At 38.1% G+C, this 25,224-nt stretch overlaps 1 protein-coding gene across 4 annotated transcripts in view; it reads right to left on the bottom strand.

Moving 5' to 3' along the window:
• Positions 1–18,603: 18,603 nt before the first annotated feature.
• LOC117174284 (plant UBX domain-containing protein 2) overlaps positions 18,604–25,224 on the bottom strand; it is a 287,058-nt gene continuing 280,437 nt past the window's right edge. For all 4 annotated transcript variants that reach the window (XM_033363234.1, XM_033363236.1, XM_033363235.1 and 1 more), the window contains one exon: positions 18,604–18,861. In XM_033363234.1, coding sequence (XP_033219125.1) covers positions 18,741–18,861 — 121 coding nt within the window. In that variant the 3' untranslated portion in view covers positions 18,604–18,740. The remainder of the gene's footprint in view (positions 18,862–25,224) is intronic.

Here is a 25,224-nt window from a genome sequence, read left to right as displayed (position 1 = left end):
CGAAGATGATTGTTATTTCTATAAAACCGATATCCGTGGGTATAATAAAAAAAATTTACATAATCTTAAATACGCCCAGGTAGGATCAGTAAAAAAAGCCGTTAAGAGAACTCGAACGATTGATGAGGTTGATGCTGATAGTATAGAAAATTTATCAATTGAATCTGAAGATGATGATGATGATGATAATGATGATGATGACAAAAGCACTAAGGCCGATGATGAAAATCAAAATGAATATGAAAGCGATAGCAGTGAAAGCTCTGATGAAGTTTATAAACCAAGTGAAGTAAGCAATAGAATTGCTGAAAAATTTACACAGTCCGGACTTAATGATCTCGTAAGAGATTTGGGACTACCTAAAGATGCTGCGGAACATTTAGCTTCAGTTTTAAAAAGTAAAAGTTTATTAGAAAAAGGTACGAAAGTAACGTTTTATAGAAAAAGAAATGAGAGTTTTAAGCAGTATTTCGAAGAAAAAGTCTTTGATGAAAAAAAATTAGTGTACTGTTCAAATGTTAAAGGACTGATGGAAGAACTTAAGCCAAATACTTATAAAGATGATGATTGGAGACTGTTTATTGACTCATCAAAAAGAAACTTAAAAGCTCTAATACTTCACAACACAAATCAATATGCCGCAGTACCTGTCGCACACTCTACGACAATGAAAGAATCCTTCACTAGTCTTAAAAAACTTCTAGAGGCCATTGAATACAAAACATATAATTGGCTTATATGTGGTGATTTGAAAGTTTCAGGTATTTTGCTAGGACAGCAGTCTGGGTTTACAAAGAATCCGTGTTTCTTGTGCCTTTGGGATAGTAGAGATCGCGAAAAACATTGCACGAATCGTAAGTAGGCTGAAAGGAAAGCACTTGAAATAGGAAAAGGAAATATCATTGAATCGGCCCTGGTTGATCCAAAAAAAGTATTGATTCCTCTATTACATATGAAATTAGGAGCCATGAAGCAATTTGTGAAAGCCTTAGATGCAAATAGTCGATGTTTTAAATACTTGGAAAAAAAGTTTCAATATAAATCTGATGCCAAGCTGAAAGAAGGGATTTTTGATGGTCCAGAAGTAAGGAGACTTTTACAAGATGATAAATTTCCAACGACAATGACAAAAATTCAACATTTCATTGATCCGAGGATCTCGTAAAACCCCGGATATTCGACCTATGAAAAGAATACTTTAAAGTTCGATTTAACCTACATACTTAAGGCTCTATAGACATAAAGGAACATTCTGTCATTACAATATGTGCTTTCGATTATTAATATGTATTTATACAAATCTCTAATAAATTACATAATTGTGAAAATTTTAATTTTCAATTTGTCAATAGCATTTTCAACGTAATTAACATTTATCACGATTAAAACAAAAAATTGTCAAGATTTTAAAATATATAAAAAGAGAATCTGCAAGGGGAATGGCAGATTTAAAGCTCGCTTTCTATCGATTTTTTCCTGGGCTTAAGATTGATATCAGGTGAATGTGAAGTTTCATATTTGGTCCAACTCTGATAACTTTCCAACTTCGTTGCTGTTGGGGCGGAAAGTTCCAGGAATGGCGGACTTATCGGATGCCCCCTCTAGTAACATAATATTAGGTGCGAGCATGCATGAATCACGGGCGAAAATCATGAGCAAAACAGCACACGTAGTGGGAGAACCCCAATTAGTGTGCGTGCAGTACATGTGATGAAGTTTTGAGGATAGTGTATACTTATTGGATGGCAAGTTATCGGAGTTGGACTGTAACCTACAAATTGTAACTTATTCATTTTTCACTTCAGTGATAGCGAGAATTTATAAACGTAAATTTTTAAAAATTCAGTCTTTATTGTGCAAAAAATATAAATAAATTTTCAACATTCAGATATGTGATGCCAATATTTGAAAAATAATATTCAACAAAATATTAAAACGCCTGAATAGAAATAGTTCATAAATAAAAGTAGACTACGTGTATGTCAGGATTTTATTTAAAGTTGTCTATTTTAATAGTTTTTAATAAATAATTTAAAGTATTTAAATTAAATTTATTTTATTTAAATTATTAATTTTCTATCTATATTTCGTCCTCTTTAGATGCTTATTCATAATCGCTACTGACTGCGTACGAGAAAAAAATTACGTGGCCGATTAAAAAAGCCGGTTTCTCATTCGAGACTCACTATGACCTATGGGCGGATAGTGTGGAGATCTTAGTCTACGCATCACTACAGTGACCTGACATGTATAATATTCAATTACACCTTGCGTATAATTATACATTATACAAAATCGACTCCGTCATTATAATGATGCCACTAAGGGACCCACTAAGAAACATCACCCTTTCTCCTTAGCATACCCCCCCCCCGGAACCGCTTCCTAAATGTTTATCATCTCATTGACCCCGACAGATGGCCGTTCCGGGGCCTCACATTTCGTGCGGCGCAAATAAAGCACTGAGGAGTACTGAAGCACTCCGCAGACTTGTGACCCACTTCGGCGCACCTCCAGCATCCTTTTGTCCTATTAGGACCCTTGCAACTCGCTACCGTATGGCCAAAGCCGACGCAGCGGTAGCATCTAATTGCCTCTTTTTTTGCGTAAGGGACAAGACACCGACCACACCTTGAGGTGTCCTACGCTTACCAGTTTCGACGCCATTTACTCAGTCAGCTCAACGAAAGCCTTCAGAATTCCTCTGGAGGCATTTTTTGTGAGACAGACGCTGACTTCTCCAGCATGCTGTCCATCAAAGTATTTTCTGACTACAGCCTCGACCTCCTTCACGCTCGTCGTTGCTTCATGGTCCCTGACCTCAACCTCCTTGCGTGGGCCAAGCTCAATTACAGCATTTTGAGGACCGATCACCTTCCGAATATCAGAGGAGAGCTTTCTTCTGACGTGTACTGTTGGTCCTACCTCGATGAGGTTGTCCCCCTGCCTGGTCTCCCTGACACCCCTGATTTTTACACCGATGGTGTCGGGATTAACCATACATTTGAGGTCCTTTAGGACCTCCGCGTACCTTGATCCTCCTGCTGGTTGTATGAGAACCGCTTCGGGTCGAGCTCGTATGATTTACTTGGCTACAGGTTTCTTCCTGTTCCGTCCATCACACTTTTTTGGCGTGGACGTCGCAGCAGTCGTAATGTTGCGCGTCCTCGACCTTTTCGTCCTATGACGGGTGACACTTGCCTCGACAAGGCTCAGAGAAGACTTCCTCTCTCGCTTCCCAGTTTAAGGAGTGGAGGCCTCTACTGCTTTTTCGGTTTGAGTCCCCGTCTGACTCGTATTTTTCTTCTCCTGTGTCTTACCCCTAGCCCTTCTAGTTCCCCTTTTCAGTGCAGAACATCTCCGTTTTTGCGATTATGTCGAGCTCCTCCATCACGTCCAATGGACCAACCAGGTCCTCACATAAACTCCTCTCCAAGTATGTTTGGTCCTCCCGTCAAACCATGGGACCGGCACTGGCCACCGGTGCTGGAGTTTAAGTGATATGGACTGGAAAATGTAGATTTTACTGAAATAATACTAAACAATTCATAATTTTAAGTAAAAATGAAGAAAAAGCGTTTTGTTCATAAGAAAATAGCCCGTCGTTACCCCGATGGGGAAGCCAGTGTGCGCCCTTGCTACGGGTACTTTTGCGGAAAACATGCGGATCCAAAGCACAAGGTTACTCATGTATTTTACATGGACGACCTTAAGATATATGCTAAACACAAAGACCAACTACATGTAGCTCTAGGGATTGACGAACGAAATAGACTTGTACATACCTGGGCGTGCCACAGAGACGCATTCGGGTTGTGACATCTATAAAGGATACTCTCTGAAGCAGATGAAAACGTCTCATTCGGCAGATTTGGTCTTCCGAACTGTCAGCGAGGAACAAAGTATCTGAAACGAACATGCTTGCCGTCCCGGTTTTACTCCATTCATTTGGAGTGGTTCCATGAACGAAGAAAGAGCTCAGATCTCTTGATATCGGAACACGAAATGTTATGTACATGAATAAAAGCATGCATCTTAAGTCTTCTGTTCCGCGCCTCTACATCTCACGCCGCCAAGGTGGTCCCGGAATATTGAATCTTGAATGTCTTTACAACAGGCTTATTCTGGGTACAGCACATAGAGTCGCAAATGAAAGAGACCCTCTTCTTAAAATGGTCAGGAAGCACGAAGAAGTGAGCAAAGGAGCGTTTCTGTACAAAGCAGCGGAGGAGGCTGCTGAAAAACTCGGACTTAACTTCAATATTAAGGGTGAGCAAAATGCATAAAATCTTATCACAAGAGAAAAACTTCCGTGAACAGCTCCTCGATAAGAGACTGCACGGTATCTTCCACAGAAATGTGGAGGATCAGTCAATGTCGTGTGAACACAATGCGGCACTAAGAGTGCCGCATCTCTGTCTCTGTCTCTCTTATTACCATCTCTGTAACTCTTACAGCATTAACCTTAAAATCGCTGCTCTAAATTTTCCTAGGGAAATCGAGTCAATTTTCAAGAATGAGAAGTGCCGCATATACTGGAACTTTATATTATCGATAATTGCTTCTGTTGTACACTCGAGGCCTGACATGGTTCTTCTTGACTGTGAGAAGCGAACTATGTTCGTTATCGAATTTTTGTCATCAGCTGACAAAAACATCATAGCCAAGGAGAATAAAAAGAATGAGAGGTATAGATACCTTATAAGGGAGTTGTGACGATTGTAACCGGAATATTCTGTTAAACTGATCTTCCTTATCATCGGCGTCTTGGAAGTGCCAAGCTTTCACTGGTTAATAGCCTGAAAAGCATCCCTGCATGTGAAAAATATGCTAAAACACTTGCGGGAAAAATACAGAAGGCGGTCGTCCTTGGGTTGCTCCGTGTACTCACGGTGCACGAGACTTTTGCAGGATCGTCATATTAATTCCGTTACAAACTGTAACTACATATCTCACGGTCGTGAGACGTGGTTGTGGCTGAAATTTTACCGTGATTTCACTGGGAGCGGGTGCTGTTTTTCGGATAAGCACACGCTCCCGGCAAAATTCTGCGGTTGTCCTTATGACATCCTCAATGTGGCTCTGTTGCACGCCCAGGTATGTATCAGTCTCTCCAGCGCAAAGGTGTCGCATAGCGCTTTTATTGGCGAGCTCAGGGTCTTCAGGGATGCCATTAGGTTTGCCTCGCTTCAAATAAACCTTGACGCATTTATCTAACCCAAATTCCAATCCTATTTCCTTAATATATTCAACAATCCCTAGAACTAGATGTAGTTCCTCTTTGTTTTTAGCATAGATCTTAAGATTGTCCATGTAAAATACATTAGTGACCTTGTAACTTCGATCTGCAGGTTTGCCGCAAAAGTACACGTCGGAATGTGCGAAGTGCTAGAGATAGTGGCAATAATGTGAGGCAAAAGAGGAGTGGGCTCATGGTGTCGCCCTGAAAGACACCTCTCTGAAAGGTTACCTTGTTAGTGGTCACACGATTTTTTCCAGATGTGATAGTAAATCTGGTTTTCTAAAGCGGCATCAATCTCCCTATGCACCTCACAATTTTTGGATGAACCTTTAAGCAATTCTATCATTTACAATGACTGTGAATATCTTATACAGCGTGTTCAGACAAGTGATTGGCCTGCAATTCTTCGGGTCAGCAAGTTGCGTCTTTTCGCCAGGAGTATTGTGCGCCCTTCCACCAACCTCTCCGGAACTGGCTTTTCCCACTTTAAATACGAGATGAAAATACGGGTCAAATGCTGATGGGTTGAAAAGAACTTCTTCCACCAGAAGGTATTGATACCATCTGGTCTCGGAGCGGAATAGTTCTTTATCCCTCTTAATATTTTTTTTCACCTCCTCAGTAGTAATAGGCGGGCATTCTTCAGCAGGTGTTATGAGGGCATGACACAGCTCCTTTAAGCTATTTATGTTATCTGAGTCTTCGTCCAGTCTATCCTACACTTCGTAGACTTCTCTCCAAAATACTTCGACCTTCTCTGGTTTAGGCGGGTGGTCGACAGTAACTGGAGGGTCTTGGAAGAGTCGAGATGAGTCAGAGAGAAACTGTTGATTTTCTCTGATCCACCTCTCTCTCCGCTCTAGACTTCTTTTAGCGTCAGATAGTATCCGTATTCTCACAAAAATACGCTGCCTGATGGTCAGCAGCTTTGAATTGTCAAGTGTGTGATAACGGGTCCGGAGTTCGCTCGCAAACTTTCCCAGCCTATCTTTCTGGCGAGTTGAAGCATTCTTCTTTTGGTCTTATGATCAACCGTTGGTTTTATTTTACGGATCGCATCGGCCAAAGCTCTCGCTGCATTATAAACACAACAATTGATAGTCCAGAGGTCGGATTCTTCAGAAAAATGTCCACGAAGCTCGTCATCCATTTCAGCCAGATCTTTAGGCTTGAGAGAAACCTGGGTGTTAATGTTTCTCCGGGTCATAAACTATCGCTCTTCCTCTATCGGACGCCTGCCCGCGGTTGGTCTTAGTGTCGCCTCTCTTTCTCTGCTGTCGGCTTGTTCTGTCTGTGGTAGAGTAGACGTTCCGCTTACATAGCCCCTCTTTGGAGTACTTCGGCATGTTTTAGACACCTCATCCAGGTGCTATTCAGCTGTTGGCACGGTTTTCACACCTCCGCGTGGGGGTTAATTCCTTTGGAACCACCCCTGGACAATTGTCCGCGACTGCCTATTCATTTTTGTAACCGTATTCAGCAGAAACCTTTGGTACAGGGAATCTCTATCCGCAACCCGAGGACGCGTTCGGTGGCTCCTCTTGACTGTTTGGATTCTGATGATGATGGGACTCAAAGTTACGACTGTAATAAGAAGACTGCAGCCCAATCTTCGCGAGCTGTTTGTGAATTGAATACAAGATAGTCTTATGTGTTTCGAGAGCAGAGAAACCAACAGAACCTTCACGATCGCTTTTTAAAGAAAGCACAGGAAGTCCGGCTTATACTACCACACGATTCAACTTAATATACAAGGGTCTACGTGCTCTGATTATGTCAATGAAACTGTTTACCGTTCATTATTTGCTGCATGGGATATTAAAGATTACTATTTATCTAAAATATTTTATCCCCCTAATAGTGTCATAACATTTCACTTCTATTGTGAAATATGATGCAAAGAATTAAAGAAGCCTACACAACAAAATCTAAGAAGCATTCGATAGCTTGTCAAAAGTATCTGATTGTACTGATGGAATTATGCAGGATGTTTATAATGGACTACTTTATAAGAAAACAGTATCAAAAGCAAAAGAAGACTGCGTAATTCTTATTAAATCTACCACGGGTGGGGCACCTGTACATAATAGCTCAAAAAATGGATTTTTGCCAAAATTGCTAATGCTTATCGAACCTGATGAATTGGCAGGCTTATGGACTCGAAAAAAAGAATCTAATCCTGACTTAATGAATATGTGCATGAGATCTTTCGTACAACATTTGAATGCCCTAGGAAATGGTTTCACTTTGAACATTGACTTATACTTCTTATTGACTTATTATTCATTTGAAAATGCCTTGTACTACTTAAAAGAGTGTAAATGGACCAATGGACCGCGTATTATATCAAATGGTGAACAAAACACTGCAAGCAAATGCTAGCCAGAGCCTAGCAAACATAATTAGTTGAATCTCCCAGCGTTTTAACCTTCAACGACTTCCTTTTTGCGAGACATGAAGTCAGGTTTTCACTTTCAACATATGTTTATTTTAAAAAATTGTTATTCATTCTAATCAATATAGTAAGCCAGAATTTACCAGCAATTTATTTTCCAAGAAATAAAAGTAATGAAGGTTACAAGCTTCGCCCCTTGGCGATATTGGCAGAACAGAATTCTGAGCAGTGCTGCCAACATTCGCATCGAAATGTTTTCGATGATCGCCATTTTAATCTGAACCTTTAGGTATAATGTGTAAACATGTGGAAAATATCGAAAAGCATCGTATAGAACCTTAGGGCGTCCTCCACGGCCTACGCTTAGGGCATCTTTTCACGTAGGCCTGTTTTGAAATAATCGTGGAATTAATATGTTTCATAGGATTTATTTCTAGTTACTCTGTTGGTTTATAGCAAATTTGATTGATTGATAACCTAGATGTGAACTCGATATGTCAAATCAATTTAAGGAATACTTCAAAACAGGTCTACGTGAAAAGATATCCTAATTTGTATAAATACATCATCCTGATAATTCAGCTTGCCAGCGGGATGAATATAATTATATGAATAGTAAGAAAATATAAGATTCAATAGTAATATCATATAAGATTATGTAATAGTAAGGGTTACTACTTTAATAAGATCATCTAATTTATTTGTAAAATAACTAATTTAATAGTAAGACTTACTAATTAAAGTAGTAAAACTTACTATTTAGAGTAGTAAACACACCTATCTGAAAGTAGTACCTACCATCGAAAGTTGTAGCTAGAACAAATAAAGTAGTAAGCACAACTACTACTAATCTTGCGAATAAAAGTAGTAGCATCAACCACTTTAATAGCAGCGGCATATATTACAAACTAAAATAGTTGGGCCTAATACTTTGTTAGTTCTCCCAACCAAATAGTTTTTTCAGTGTGGTACAAGGTGAAAAACTTCACTCAGAAAGCTATTGTTATGTTACAGCTATCGTAAATAGAATATTTAGATTAAGTCCTTTTCCTAATTTATTGAGAAAGCCTAAAGTGAGAGTGGTACCTAAACCACACAAAAATCCCTCATTAGTAATTTTTTACAGGCAGATGAGTCTGCTCTTTCAATTAGGAGAAATACTTCAAAGAATTATTGCGAAAGGGATTGACAAATTTGTGATGGCACACAACCTAATTATCAAAGAATAGTTTGGACTGATACAAGGTCATAGTTTAGTTGGTCAAATTTTTAGGTTATCAAATCATATAATTTTCGAAGTTGAAAGAGATTTCGATACAGTTTGGATTGATGGATTAATATTAAAATTTATACATGATTGTTTTTTACCTTTTCTCACAGCTCTCATAAGCTCCTGCATTAGAAATAGGGATATGTATGCCAAAATCAAAAATGTAAAATGTATATGTAAATATAATTATGCACGAGTACTACAGGGATCGGTCCTCGGATCACAATTATTCATTATTTATTTAAACACGTTCCTGATACCCAGCATGTTAATACAGCTTTATTATTATTAAGCTTTTTTTTTATTTACATCACCATATATAATAGATACCATCACCAATAGATTACAAAATGCTGCTAATAAACAACTCACATATTTGTTCAAATGGAGAATAACATAAACCCAAATGAAACTTAAGCTATTATATTTACAAAGCGGAGACCTGCTATGAGGAGAAAATCAATACTCAGGATACTTCTATTAATTATGTAGATAATGCAATGTGTCTTGGTTGTTTATTTGAGTGAAAATTTATTTCCACGGAGCATGTGAACCTGTAGTCTTCAGCAGCTAGCAGAAAGTTCGTAACACATCATCTGATCAATCGAAATTCAAGCTTATATGTTAGAAGAAAAAAATTGTTTATAAAACGATAATTATACCATGTATCACATATGCAAGCCCTGTATAGAGCTTCAACTGCGATGCTAATTAGAGGAAATTATAATTGATGCAACTTCTATTCCGATATGTTGGCAAAAACGTCAAAGTCCTATAACGTGTCTCTGTTTCCCAGGCAGAAGAAGAGTCACGATTATAAAGTCTTGTGTTTAGGCAAAATTACTTTTCTTGGTGATGCATATAGGCTTATTTGAAATACTTTAGAACCACGCAAGCACAATACCGTTATGTAAAATAGATTGCGAGATATACGCACCATTCCACCAGCCCTCCTACCGGATGTGCATGCAGTTTTCGGAATTATATGGGAATTTTCTAAAGACCGGGACATTAGAGTGTATTTGATATACATTTGAAACATCTGTCTGCAATGTTAAGATTATAATTTTAACCGATCGCTGGTTATCACTATCATAAAAAGTTATTTCCTTATGTTACACTCAACTGAAATATTTTTTTTATTATGTGTTTCATTCTCGTTTTTTTAATTAAATTTCCAGATGCAGACTAAATTTCATCAACTGCCCTACCTGATTATGCATGCAGTTTTCGGAATTTTATGTGTATTGGAATTTTTCAAATACTAGTCAATTTAAAGCATTTGAAATTGAGTCGAACTAGCTGTTTTCAATCTAATCTCACTCAGTTTTCGAAAAGAAAGTTTATTGTAGGTCATGAGTCTTTAGGAAGTTACAGCGCGTAACGTGCGGTAGCGTTCGACCACGAAGTAATAATAAGGAGACCAATCATATCGTACAAAGCGCCTCGATTTTTGACAGCAGTAACTGCACCTTTATTGCCCAACTTAGACTCGTCAAATCAGCACTAATAATCAGTAAGGCATGCGCACTGTGATCTGATATCTCCTTTCTCCCGGGAGAAGTTTGCTTGCGGCATGAGACTCGGCCGACTCGAAAGTACAGTACAAACTGATTCTGGCGATTAGTCCATAAAAATTGAAGCAGATCAAAGGATGTGCGACGGCGAATGGTATTTGGTTAAAGTTGCATTCCATTTGCCAATCAGAGGGTCCTAAAAAAGCTACTTTTTTAAGCATCTTGATCTTCAGAAAATAATCGAAGGCAAAGATGTGCGCGATCACAGGAACAAATTAGTTGATGCTACGGACAAGCTGCAAGAAATGGACATTACGATTCACGACGAAATGTTTTCAGTCCTTCTATTCTAGAGTCTTACAGAAAGTTTCGAAAATTTTAGTTGAGCTACCGAGTCTGGCGCTGAATACCCAAAGCCAGGGGTATTTCAGGTAAAAATTATAGAAGAAAGCGATGCCAAGAAACCGAAAGAACGAGAACACGTGCCAAACGCAACGCTCCAAAAAATTAACACACAAAAGCAGTGTAAAGGAAAGGCCTAAAGCGGAGAAAAATGAGACGGTGAAAAAAGGATAAGAAATTCCCGTTTAAGTGCTAAAAGTGTAAACAGAAGGGACATATGGCCAGTCAGTGTACCAGTTCATCATCACAGAATGCAGACACAATGGGGAAAAATATGTAGTAATGCATACCAAGCACTAACATTTTTTTCCAAAATCTCGTCAGGTAAAATTAGAACCTCGAACATGACACTCATCACATCGAGATGAACGATCGCACTGTAGAGATGATCGTCTTGTCTCGATCGACCTTCTTTATTATCAATTCTTGATCTCCATTATATTTTAGTTCCATCTAATCATATTTCGTGTAAATCTCAAGTCTGTCCAGAAAAACGCTTCACGAGCCTGAATTGCGTACATCTTTGTTCTCAGTACTCAAATAAACTGATAAAGAAAGTGATGTTTTGTTTACAAAAACTTATGTCATTGTTCTAAATAAGGAAGGAAACTTTAAATTTACCGCGGATAGAATCGGTGGCTTGTATTATGTTTGTGTTAGCATCAAAACCGTCAATGAAGTTCCTGAATAATTAAGTACTGATAAGTTAAATCTATGGCATAAAAGACTGAGATGTTTAAATGAGAGGAATGTTAAAACGGTTGTGCGCGAAAAGAAAGCTCTCAGAAAAAGTTCGAAGAAGGAATTAGGTGTATGTGAGTCATGCATTCAGGGGAACTTTGCGCAGAACCCCTTTCTGGAAAAGTCGAAAAAAAAGGAAATGATTGAAATCATGCACACATATCTGTGTAGGTCCGTGCGTACGGAGTCGATGTGACGTTTATTTCATCACGTTCACTAAAGATAAAACGCGACGGACTGAAGTAAGATTCTTTTGAAGTAAATACACAGCACTTGAAGCTTTTAAAAGGTACAAGAATGTTATCGAAAATCACATGGGAAAGAAATTAAATGTCTGGTCAGACAATGATAAAGAGTTTTATAATATGCATTTTGAAAAATATTTAAAGGATTGCGGTATCGCCAGAAGGTTTACTGTGCCCTGTACCATGTACCATACGCAAAATGGTGTGGCAGAAAAAAGAACCGAGCATTAGTTGAAATGGAGAGGTGCATAATGATCGATTCGAATATCCCACTGCAGTTTTGAGCCGAGGCGATAGTGATAGCGAAAAATATGAGAAACCGCTGTCCTTTAAGGAGTCTGGGCGGGGAACACCGTTTAAAGAATGAACGGGGCAGCCGTCGATTCTTTCTTATACGTGTACGTTGGGACGCAAAGCATATGCCTTATTCAGGACTCTTGGAAAAGTGAAACTTGAAGCACGCGCATCCACCGGCGTATTTATCAGATATTCGGAAGTATCAAAGGGATACAGAATCTGGTTTCTAGACGAGAAAACTATTGGGGTGACCAGAGATGAGAAATTCATAGGAGAATTCTCATCAAAAGAACAAATAGAAGAGTTCATCTCAGCTGACTACTTTCAGCAGAAAATGAACAATTAATCAATAAAAGCGATGAATCGTTAGAAGAAGATAAAAACCCTGGGCAGAGAAAAGAGGAATCTGAAAACCCTGAAAATGAAGAAAAAATGGAAGCAGCTCATGAACCTCGAAGACTGTGCGGAAGACCAAAAATAATGTGGACTGGGTGTCCAGATCGACCTAGGAAGCAGTACAATGTCGAAAATAGAGAAGCAACAGCCGAAGAACCAGAAATGGTAAATATAACTGAATTTTCCGTAGCAGGCGCAATATTTCTTTATGAAGCCGACGAATGGAAAGAAACCATCCGTAGCGAGGGTGTCTCACTAAAAAAAAAAGTCTTGGGAGTTGATGGAGAGGCCAACAGATCATAGTGATATAGGTTTTACATTAATACTGACAAACAGGAACAATTATAATGGAACAATGAAAAAAATAAAGGTAGAAGTAGTGGCGAAGGGACAATCACAACGTCCTGGAATAGATTTCCAGGAAACTTTGGGACCGGTCGCCCGCCTATGCTCGATCAGAGTACTCGCGGCCTTGGCGGTCGAGTATGCGACTGAAATCCACCAACTCGATGTCACGACAGCATTTCTGAATGGAGACATAGAATAAAGGATTTTTATTGAAATGCCTGTCATGTTTCCGGAAAGGCTAGAAGAAATATTTGCTGATAATCGACAACAGAAACAAGAAGTCAAGGAAGCCCAAAAAGCTAAGAAAATTCTGCAAGAAACACGTAAAGAAGACTAGGTCTGTTTAATAAAAAGGTCAATTTATAGGCTAAAACAAGCTGGTTACCAATGATACAAAAAGTTTGGTCAAACGCTTAAAAAGCTTGGTTTTATACCATTGAAGTTTGACATCTATGTTCATATAAATCGAAGGAACACAGATACAATGTTTGTGGCTATGTCGATTATATTTTGTTGTTTTCAACCAACCTACAATGGATGCCAAAATTCAGACAGAATCTAAGCAAGCATTTTAATGTGAAAGATCTGAGGAGGGTAAATGACTGCCTAGGGTTAGAGTTAACACTCAAAAATGGGAAAATGGAAATCTCAAAGAAAATGTACATTGAAGATTGGCTGCAGAGATTTGGTATGGATGATTCCAAGGCCGTCACGACACCATTGGATACAAGAATAAAATTTCAGAAATCGGAAGCGTGCTCTAAAGAAAATTACCCTTTTTAAAAGCTCGTAGGAGCATTGATGTATTTAACGGTTGGAACTTGGCCTGGCATCGCTTAAGCTGTCAACTATTTTAGCCAATTCAACACGTGCTACAAAAAAGAGTATTGGACAGTCGAAGTTTTTTTATGCCATCAGTATACATGTAGTTTTTGCCCGAACAGGGATTATATTGATTCATCGAGCCGTTATTTTTATATCATGTTGAGATAGTCGAAAGAAACACCAGAATTCAGAGCGCAATTTCCAACGGCATGTCAAATAGTTAAGTTTTCATATTATTTATGAACCTTTTTCAGGGAAATACATTACCTCACAGATTAAAATGCCGTTTGAAATTTTTATTTCAGATAAGCGGAACATCCGAAATCGTGGTTACCATGAAGGAGCTTCTTTCGAGCTAAGTGGAAAAACAGCAGTGTAGATTGTAATTAAGTGGTGATTTCGATCTGACAAAATTTTTATATACTCTTAAAATAGTACTGAATGTATGTTAAAGAGTTTCAATGTATATGTTTTTATAAGTCATCAAAAAAAGGGGAAGAAAAGCCTTCAAGTGGGATGACCCTCTTAAAGCGTCAATATTTGGCTTATTTTTTAATTTTTGTGATACTTTTGAGTGGTAAATGCGACATCATTAGAAGCAGAAAAACTGCTGTCCGCAAAATCAATTAAAACCTTATGATTACGAATTCAACAACGCGGTCAATTAGCTGGCCCAAAATTTATAATTGGCGATATATTTGGGTGTATTTCGAGCGCATTTGAATCCAATATGGTTAGAATTCAAAATTCAATGGTGGGGGAGTTGGCTAGAAAAACGGATATGACCGTCGGCAAAGAAAGGATTCCAACGCGGAAAAAAGACTTAGTTTTTTACACCATTATATAGTATTTTATTTATTCTTTTTGTTTCTATATCTGAAAACCCGCCTCTTCAATAATTTCTTCTGTAAAATGAAGCTAATGCGCTATATGTCCCTTTCAGCACAGACGAGCACATACAATATTTAGAAATAAAGGTAATAATATAAAACTGATTGATGTTTTATTAAAATTAATTTATAAATTCAAATTAAAATGCGAAAATATGACAAATATAGGAATTATTACGATAAATAAAACACAGCGTTTTTTAACAAAAGTAAATATTGTATACAAACTAAGAACGCGAAAAAAATAAACCAAGAAAATTATTTTTTAAATGATGTCTACGATACTGCTACGATAAATAAGAATAATAATAACAATAATGATGAATTTATAATATTCGTATCTAAAGCTTTGAGAGGCATGTCTAATTATTTTCTTTATTTACAAAATATCGTAAAAGGTTGTGTATTCGCTGAGTTTCAACTAATCTCGAACGGTAGGTGTGAAACAAAAGATGATTTTATGTATTTAATGGGTAAGAGCGATTGCCTGTCGAAAAAAAACTGAATTCTGAAGGTGGTTTTCTGCAGTTTTCCTCTCTTTTGACCAAACAGCCAGGAAAATGTGAGTACTTCTAATAAAGTCAGATGCAGCTGCGGGCTATCACTAGTTGTGGTTTAATTCGTACAGTGATTTCAAGCGCACCTTAATAAAAGATCATTTTCACAGGCTCGTACCATGTAAGTGAAGTCGCCTGGCGGTATATGTACTCATGCTTAAAGATATGAATGATACTTTAGCAGCAAGAGTAATCTGTGCATAGAACTCTGTTTTACTAGGGTTTTTAAATAAAATATATAGTACAATAGGTAGATAACCCTATTGATAAGTGACTTGAATGGGCCAGCCGTTACCGAAGTTCTGATGGTTCGGATCCCACCTTAAGCTGCAGGTCCCCACTTCATGCACTTGGCTGCAACATAGTCGGTGAATGATAGGACCAAAGCCAGACTTTGCCCAATATGCCTAATTAGACACACTGCTCTGATCATATCACTTGATTGTATTTAAAAACTGCATCCGTGACTGATTATATATTCCGGGACAGCCCTATACAGTCTATTCAATAATAATAAAAAATCCAACTTTAACAAAACTGCCTTCGACATATCACGCTGTAACCATCTTAAGCCTGAGACAATGATTATAATAATCTGGCATTACAATAATTATAATAATAATAAGAATAATAATAATTTCTTGATTAGACACTTGGACTTCACCTCAGAGGTCCGGGGTTCGATCCCTGTGCCAGTACCTCTAGAAATTTTTCAATGTACCTTTACCGAGGTTCGGGTGGTTCGGAACGCACCTTAAGCTGTAGGTCCCCCCATCGTGTACTTGACTGCAACCCAGTCCGTCAATGATGGGGTAAAAACCAGGCTTTGTCCAATATGTCTGGGCAGGCTGCTCTCATCAGGTCACTTGATTGCATTATAAAAATTCGTCCACGACTGATGATATATACCGGGACAGCCATGTGTAAAATGATCAAATAAAAATCCAACTCTAACCAAAAATGCCTTCGACACATTGGGCAGTATAAACCTGTCAAAACATGTCAACACAGAAATGTTTTTTTATAATAATAATAACAATAAAATCTCGCCTTGTTGTAGCGGTAGGGCCTGCATTTCCTCTCATGACTTTAATGATTATGTTAACGGTAGCATTACTGCGGACAAAGTTTCCCATGCCAGACCGACAGACAACGAAGAGAAAAGGGATTAAGAGAACACAAAAACCCATAAATTAAAAATAGTAAGTGTAGTAAAGATTTTTAAACGCTTGTCGCTTTCCGAGGACCGTCGGAGTGCCCCTGGAGCCACAGCTGAAAGCCACAGCATGCGTGGCGGTAATGATGGTGAGCTGCGAGATGGTCTGACAGATCTCACTAATCAAACAGCTGGCCAGCAAGCAAATCTGCGACAAACGGTAAGCAGTGGAACAACACATGTGCCTGCGGCTGATGCTTCGGCTAGCGTCAGCTATTTGCAGCCAAGCACCTCAATAGAAGTACCATGGGACGCATCAAGTGGGATTCCACAATGAAAAAGAAATTGGTGCTTCTGTATTACGAAAGTGCGAAGTTTGAAGCCAACATCGGAAAAGGATACAATTTTAGGACCAATATGTGCTGCAAAACGACAATGAACATCACATAGACGCAGCCACATCACACACACAGGCAGAAGCAGAGGTTCGGCAAACAAGACGACTCTGCTTACTTAAGTACACAGAGGCAGCCACAAGAATAAATTACCAGAATTTAACAGGTGAAAAATGTTCAATACGTGTAAACAGAATGCGTTCAGTTCTTAAAGTAGCTGCTATCAAAATGGAAGTGGAACAGCAACTTCCTACTGATGAACTCCCTTTGGAAGATGTGGGCAACGGAGAACTGATTTAAGTTGAAGGTATAGGTGCTAGGGGTAATAAACATCAAGTACAAGATCCACTAGAACCAAATCCGAATATTAATGACAAAGATGTGTAAAACTGAGTGTAAAACAAAATAACCAGCAAGACACTGAAGTCCCTCAATTGGGAGACATGACTGACTATTGGTGGGTGTTTGTAGAAAAATGAAAAGAAACAATTTGGACACTTCTTGGTTTCAACTAAAAAAAGCAAGTGCAAGATATAGCCCAGTTTTAGATATTTCAACGGTTTGAAAAGAGCAAGTAACTGGACAGCTCCAGGTCCAGACATGGTGCACAATTTATGGTGTTTTCAAAAGATCATCGAATACCCAGATCTGTTTCCAGACTTTATTTTATTAATAATTATTATTTATTATTATAATTATCCTAAACCTGGAACACTTTAAAGATTGGATGCCTTTCTATAGCTACATTTTAATTGGAGGTGTGCAGTCGTTTATTCGAATTTTCAATACAAATTTAGAAACGCTTGGAACATTGCAATTTTTGAAAGAGACAAAATTTAGCTGTACATGGAAACGGCTTGATTTCGTCGGATTATTATAATCTTTAAATTTAGGATAACTTCTTTTTTATTTCGTTACAAAATGGATCTAAAAGTCAAGTCGAATCTTAGAAAATTGACTTGTTCGAATATTCGAATAAATCTAATTTCAAACAATCGACTGAACTTTTGGATTAATTTCTTTCCAAACAAAAAGAAGTTATTTTGATTTAAAAAGTTGTAATGTTCTTAAGGAAATCAAACCTGTATGATGTAAATTTAAATTTTTTTTGATTTCGAAAAATTTAATTTTCCAAGCGTGTCTAAAATATTATCAAAAATGCGAATAAACGACTGCACGCCTCTAATTCCAATGCCGCTTTAGAAGACGAAGATTAAATCTCTTTTTTGGGCTATTACCACCCAGCCGGATCATTACACCCGGGGTAATCAACCCGACGTCGTGATGCGGGGAAAGAAAAGGTGGAAGAGTTTACATCATCGGCATTGCTTGTCCGCCTAACCGAAATTTTTAGGCAACCTATACAACCAAAATCTATAAATTTAGCGAGCCAAGGCATGGAGTAAAGACAATATTGAGGAATGTAAACATGCATCTATTCATCCTGTTGTAATTTCGCCTATAGGCCAATGTAAATGCAAGATGCACTGAACATCTTGAATATTTAGGAGTCAGTAGCGTATTGGCAGCAGCTCAGAAGGCGGTTTTATAAAACAACTGTCGCATTTTACGTAACTTTCTAGATCATCAGCAAGCAAACGAGTTAAAACCTGTGAAGTAGGAGATGTTAGCTGTAAGAAAGCATCCAGAGGCGACTGTTGTTACCTCCAACGCTTGCGGCCGCTGTGTAAGGATAGCAGCAGTAAAAAACGAACTTTAAACTACACGGTGCTCCTAATTTTGTACTCACAACATCATCATAAAATATTTCAAACATCGTAATAAATTAACTTGTAACATTCTCATCTCATCAGTCACTAGACTTAGTCTGTGGCCACGATGAAAGTCCGGTTCCCTTAATTTACATGCTTAAGAAATTATATACTATAAGCTTTAATTATTCTAATATAAACGGAAGATATTTTTCCAGTAATGCATATCTTTTGTAATTTATATTTTCAACACAAAACAAAAACGTACAAAGATATCAGGGATTGACAATACTTCAAAAAATATTTTTCTCGAAGCTCACTTTGTCTGAAAAAACTTAAGTTTTTGAGTAGATTATTTAAAAAATCCTTTGAGCCACTTTGGTGCTTGGACTCTCCGTTCATCTGAATGCTGGGACTTGCTAGATCCTGGTGCTGGGTTAGAGGATTCTTGAAGTTCTCGTGCACCTGTTCGCCTAGAAATAAAGAAATTGTGTGAATTAGAAAAAAGTCCGATTTCTTACTTTAATAAACTTTTTAAGGGTCCTAAAATACGGATCAAGTTCGTTATCTAAACCTACTTAACTAAAATTCCAAAACCTGAAGGATTTTTGAAAATCAAATAACAACTTTTTTATAACTTTGTAAATGGACTAATGTGTGATAGACAGAGAGCGGACGAGCGTAGTCTGAAGTTGCGCACGGTGCGTAGCCTCAGCTCCCTCGTTACAGAGAACCGTCGCATGGGGAGAAGTGGTGGGAGAGCCGCGCGAACATTTGAATGTCTGTGGCAGTTTTGATTTCAAACGTTGTTTTAAATAATTAGCTAAATTTTATTATATTTTCCAATTATGATATCATTCAGTTTAAAATGTGTAATTCGAATATCTTTCACTTTGAAAATATTCTATTTTAATTTTTAAGCTTACATTTTTATTTAAAGAGTTTTGAAATGCAGTTTTAAAGATTAAAAAAAATTTTTTTAATTAGAAATGTTTAAAATAGACGGTTTAGGATTTTTTTTAAATATTTGGTCGATCAAATTTGAATATAATTTAATTATTAATTTTTTAATTAAACCGTAATTTAAGTATTACTAAGTAAATAATAAATGATTTAACAAGATGATTCGGAATCAGTTCATATTTTTAAAATTTCCAGATTTAAACTTTAAATTTAAAAGTCTTATTAGTTAGACTAACGTAAACACCCGACATAACAATTCAAAAATTTGAGTAAAAAATTAATTTTTTTTAAATAGAGTAATCGAAATTGGAACGTTGAAAGTTTAGCTTTTTGTTTATTTTTGTGTTTTTTATTTGTAATTACGGACTTTAAATGAACAGTCAAATATTTCTAAATATTAAATAATTGTTATTTTTCTTAATTAAATTTTTTTTAAATTAAATGGTTTATAAATGTAATATTTTAAACCGAAACAATATTTGAAAGTTAATTAAAATCTTTAATTACAAATATATTATTTTAAGGTTATTTTTGAATTAAAAATAGTTCATAAAGTTTCAATCGGATGTTTATATTTTTCTAACTAATAAGACATTCAAATTTGAACAGTTTAATTTTTACAGTTGAAATCTGGAAATTCTAAAATTATAAACTGATTCCGAATCATCTTCTAAAATCAATTATTATTTACTTTTTAATACTTAAAGTACAGTTCAATTAAAAAATTATTAATTAATTTATATTTAAATTTGATCGACTAAAAATGTTTTTTTTTAAATACTAAGCCATCCATTTCAAACATTTTTAATTTTTTCAATCTTTAAAAATGCATTTTAAAATTCTTTAAATATAAATGTACGCTTAAAAATTAAAAAAGAACGTTTTTAAAGCGAAAGATTTTCAAATTACACATTCTAAACTGAATGATATCATAATTGAAAAATATAATAAAATTTAGTTAATTATTTAAAACACGGTTGAAATCAAAGGTGAACAGATTTATTTTCTGAAAAATTTGTAAAATTCCCGGTCAAAAATTGATTGATGACAACGTATCATTTGACGCTCTATTATCTTTTCATTCCACTCAGTGCTGTCTGCTCATCACAGTCACAGACATTCAAATGTTCGCGCGGCTCTCCCACCGCTTCCCGCCATGCAACCGTTCTCCGCAACGAGGGAGCCGAGGCTACGCTCCTTGCGCGACTTCAGATTACGCTCGTCCACTCTCTGGTGATAGCGAAACCCCAGATGTAATGTCATAACGATGAGGAATTTTGATCACCTCAGGATGTTGCGAATAAACTTGCTGAATACTTTCACCTCATATATAATGGTCATTTATGTGTACATTTACCTCTGACAAAGCTAGCCAACATTGACTTGGGGATTATATTTTAATGACAAAGAGTGACGTTTCGAAAGCAATTAACAAGATTGTTGATAAGCAAACTGCTGGATTTGATCCCACTTCCGCTTTTGTAAAAAAAATGACTGTTCGTCTAGCTTTGCCCTACCATTGGTATACATCTTAAATTTCACATGGAAATGTGGTAGATTTCCGGAAGAATGAAAAAAGCTAGGCTGGGTCCTGTTTTCAAAAAAGGGTACAAATCTAATGCGACTAACGTCGAACCATTGCAATCTTAATTAGTTTCTGAAAAATATTCGAGAGTTGCCTCCATGAGATCATTTATATTAAAATTGCGCATTATTATAAAGTCGATTTTATATTCACTGATTTTAGAATCATTAATAAATATATTAATAAATTTTAAAAATTCATCACAAACAGAAAACTTCATACATTTATATATTTTATTTTGTTATACTAGCGACAATTCTCAAATAATAGACATTAATACTAAAGTAGTCCAAATGTTTTGGTCACCACTTGTGAGTACATACAGCTCATTAAAAATGAGATATATATGTTACAGGCAAAGTCCGATGTGCCGTCACAGTGCAGTGTGCCTAGTCCCTCCGCAAATTGACTGAGCGGTGTCAGGCAAATTCCGAAGTAGGACTTTCACTTCAGACTATGGCTAGTCAAATCGCGAAGTGCCCGACAGACACAGGCAAAGTCCAGAGTGGAAAGAAAACCTTTGGGGTTTACTTTTCCCACTGGGGACTTGCATATTGGTGGCGGTAGTGAGAAAGTGTTCAGTGATAGGCGGTGAGAAGTTTTTGCAAAGTTTGTGTGAAAGATATGAGTGGAGTGTAAGGGTAGAAGTCTAGGAGGTGAGTATGGTTGAAAAGGGTACAATGGGAAGATAGAAATTAATTTACATTGTAGTTGGGGGAAGGGGGGTTGGGGGTTTGACTAAATAGGGAAAGCGAGGTTAGGTTTGCAAGGGAGCAGTGTAGTTTTGTGTTTAGGTTTGTGGGCCTTCGTGGCGGGCAAGGGAGGTTCTTGTAGTGATGGCGGATGTTAGGGGTGAGAAAAGAGTGGCTAAAGGGGATGTGAGAGTTTACAGTTACCGACGGACGAGCGGGAGGTGGGCAGCGAGAGTACTGGCAGTGCTGGTAGTGAAGTAGATGGGGAGAAAATTTCCAGAGGGACACGACGGCCAATTGGGCGTGGCCCGGCTTCAAGTGGTGCGTCAGGCAGGGGGGAGAATCGGAGCGGAAGAAGCGATCAGGCAAGGGAGAGAGCGTCCAGTGCAAGTGAGGAGGAGGATCTCTTGAAGAGGAAAAGGGAAAGCAAAGAGAGTCCGGAGAAAAGCGCGCTAGAGAGTCCCTTTAAAAAAAGCGTACGGACACGTAGGGTGCTGATAGACGAGATCAGAGGGTTAAGGGAGGACGTGAGGGGGTTATGGAGCAGATGGAAAGTATGCGGAAGGACCTGAGGGTAAGAAATGAGAGATGGGGAAAGAAAGTAAAAGAGCTGAGGGGAAAATTAGAAGGATTGCAGAGGGAGTTGGTGTCAGTAAGGAAGGAAAAAGAGGATAACATAAAGGAGATGGATGAAGATATTAGGATGTGGAAGGAAAGGGCGGGGAAAGGCTGGAGAAGGTGGAGGGCAGGTCGGGAATGAAAGCAGTGGAAAAGGGGGAGGGTGAGAAGAAAGGTATTTTGGAGAAAGTGGAGATCATGATAGAAGAGAAAGTGGGAGAGCGTAGGAATGAAAAAGAGGAGAGAGCGGATAGGGAAAGGATAAGGGCAATGGAGTTGAGAATGGAGAGAAAAGAGAAGGCAGATAGGAGAAATAATACAGTGTTTAGAGGATTGAAGCTCAAGAGCGGGGACGACAGGGACAGGGTGGAAGCGCTGCTACAGAGTATAGGGTGGGTTAAAGGCAAGGTAGGGAAAGTTAGGATGGAGGGGAGAAAGGTGAATGAAGTGGCGGTGGTGGAATTGGAGAGCTAGGAAGAAAAATTGGGGGTAATACGTAACAAAAACAGGATAAAGGACAATGAGGTTTTTATCGATCAAGATTTGACGAGGAAGGAAAGGGATGTTTAGAGAATGCTAAATGACAGGGCTAGGAAGGAGAGGAGCAAAGGGAGAGCAGTGACGGTAGGGTATCGGAAAATAAAAATAGACGATAAAATGTAGGTATGGGATGAGGAGAAGGAGGTGTAGAAGGGAGTGCAGGGGAATTTGTTTCGGAGGAAGTAGGGGGGGGGGAGTAAAGCAGGGTGGAGGAATGTTAGAGGTGTTATACTGGAACATAGCAGGGGTAAAGAAGAAAGATGAGGATTTCTGGAGGTATATTCAGGAATTTTGATGCGATTGGACTAGTAGAGATGTGGGTGGAGAGAAAGGAATGGGATAGAGTAGAGCAAAAGTTACCAAGGGTGTATAGGGGGATGCTACAGGAGACGGTCAAAGTAAAAAGGTAAGGAAATGCTAGTGGGGGAATTACAACAGGGGTTAGGAATGGATTAGAGGAAGAAGTTCATGGAGAGGGAGAGGGGAGGGCGTGCAAATGAGAGCTGTAAAGATAGGAGGGGTGACGTATAAGTTTGTGACTGTATAAATAAGAATGGAATAGAAAGGAATTAAGAAAGGGTAGAGAACTTACTAGGAGAGAGAGACGGGGGATTGGTGGTAATAGGGGGGAGACTTTCATTCGAGAATTGGGCGGGAAGGGGGCCTGTATCAGGAAGGGGAGAGCTTTGAAAGAAAATCGAAGGATAAAATAATAAATAAAGAGAGGGAGATTCTAAGAGACTGGATGGAGGATAGAGGATTGGCGGTGGTAGATGAAGAGGGGCTGAACGACGAGGAGATTGAGAAGCAGATAGAGAAGTTGAAAAAATCGAAGGCATCAGGGATTGACGGGGTAGAGAACGAAGCGTGGCTGTTTGGCACACAAGAGGTAAAACATTGCAGATGGATGAAGTTAACAGAATGCACGTGGAAGGATGAAAGGTATATGAGTTGGTTCGAAAGAATGGCATGTAGAAAGAGAAGGCAAAAGGAGAGAATAAGAGAGTCAAGGTATAACGAAAACTATGTGTGGATTATGCCAAGGGAGAGAGAGCAATATTTGTGTAAGAAAGGAGAGCAAGGAAGTCAGGAACTTATAGCGAGAATGAGATGCGGTTGCATGGAGAATTATAATAGGTTCTGGCTTTCTAGAGAGAAGAGAATGTGTGAATTGTACAGGAAAGGGGATGCAAAATTGGAGCATTGGTTAGAGGAATGTGAAGAGGTGGAAAGAAGGGGGATAAGCATGGAGGTATTGTTGCATGAAAGGGGTGACAAAAGGGCAGTATCGTGGGTGAAGGGGGTGTTGGATAAGATAGAGAAAAAGAGAAGGAAGAAGGAAGAGAAATGGAGAAGAAAAGATTGTAAATAGGAGAGGAAGTAGATGTAAGAGAAATTTAAATATTGTAAATAGTAGTTATGTATTAGGTGTTAGCCGCGGAGACAGAGGCTGGTACTGCGAGGCATAGCGACAAAAGAGCGAAATGCGTGCGAGGCAAGGCGAGGCGCAGCGAGGAAAGGTAGGCTATAGGAGCGAGCGGATTAGTGTGGATGGATAGTACTTTGTAAGACGTAGTTGTTAGAAAATTCTGTAAAAAAATGGAAGTATGTGCAAGTCAATTTTTTAAGGTCAGCAAACCGAAAAATAAACGTTTATCTATCTTATCTATCTACTTTTCCCACTGGATAGTGGGCTGGTTCGGCCATTTACAATTTAAAATAGTCGCAATTGTAAACGGATTTAAGCTTTTTTTTATAAATGATCAGCATTACATTCTTAAGAACACTTAGTAAGTATATTTATCAAATTTGTTTCAATATAATTATTTATTCAACTCAAGTTTTTTAAAAACGACAATACTATTACTGGCACTTTCTTACAGCAAAGTTGGTTTGCACAATAAATATTATAGTTTTTTTTCCTTTTACCAATACAATTTTTAAAGTTTATCTTTTATAACTGAAAGTATTTTACACGTATATTGAAGCATTTTTCATCAAATAAATCAACAATAAATCATTGTTGTTATTAACAATCTAATACTTAAAATAATAAACTGGTGCCTTGCACGGAATATATATATTTAAAAATTTGTCATAAGGACAACCGCAGGATTTCGCCGGGAGCGGGTGCTAATCTGAAAAATTGCACCCGCTTCCAGCGAAATCGCGGTAAAATTTCAGCCATAACCACGTCTCACAACCGTGAGATAGGTGGTTACAGTCTGTAAAGGAATCAATACGACGATCCAGCAAAAGCCTCGTGGACCCAAAGAACACGGAGCGACCCAAGGACAACCGCCTTCTGCATTCTTCCCGCAAGTGTTCTAGCATATCGTTGACACGCAGGGATGCTTTTTAGGCTATTAGCAAGTGAAAGCTTGGCACCTCCAAGAGTGCCGATGATAAGGACGATCAGTTTAACAGAATATTCCGGG

Source organism: Belonocnema kinseyi, chromosome 6, assembly GCF_010883055.1.
Source record: "Belonocnema kinseyi isolate 2016_QV_RU_SX_M_011 chromosome 6, B_treatae_v1, whole genome shotgun sequence".
NCBI lineage: Eukaryota > Metazoa > Arthropoda > Insecta > Hymenoptera > Cynipidae > Belonocnema > Belonocnema kinseyi.
The sequence above is the reverse complement of the archived record's forward strand: the minus strand, read 5'-3'. Positions and strand labels throughout refer to the sequence as shown.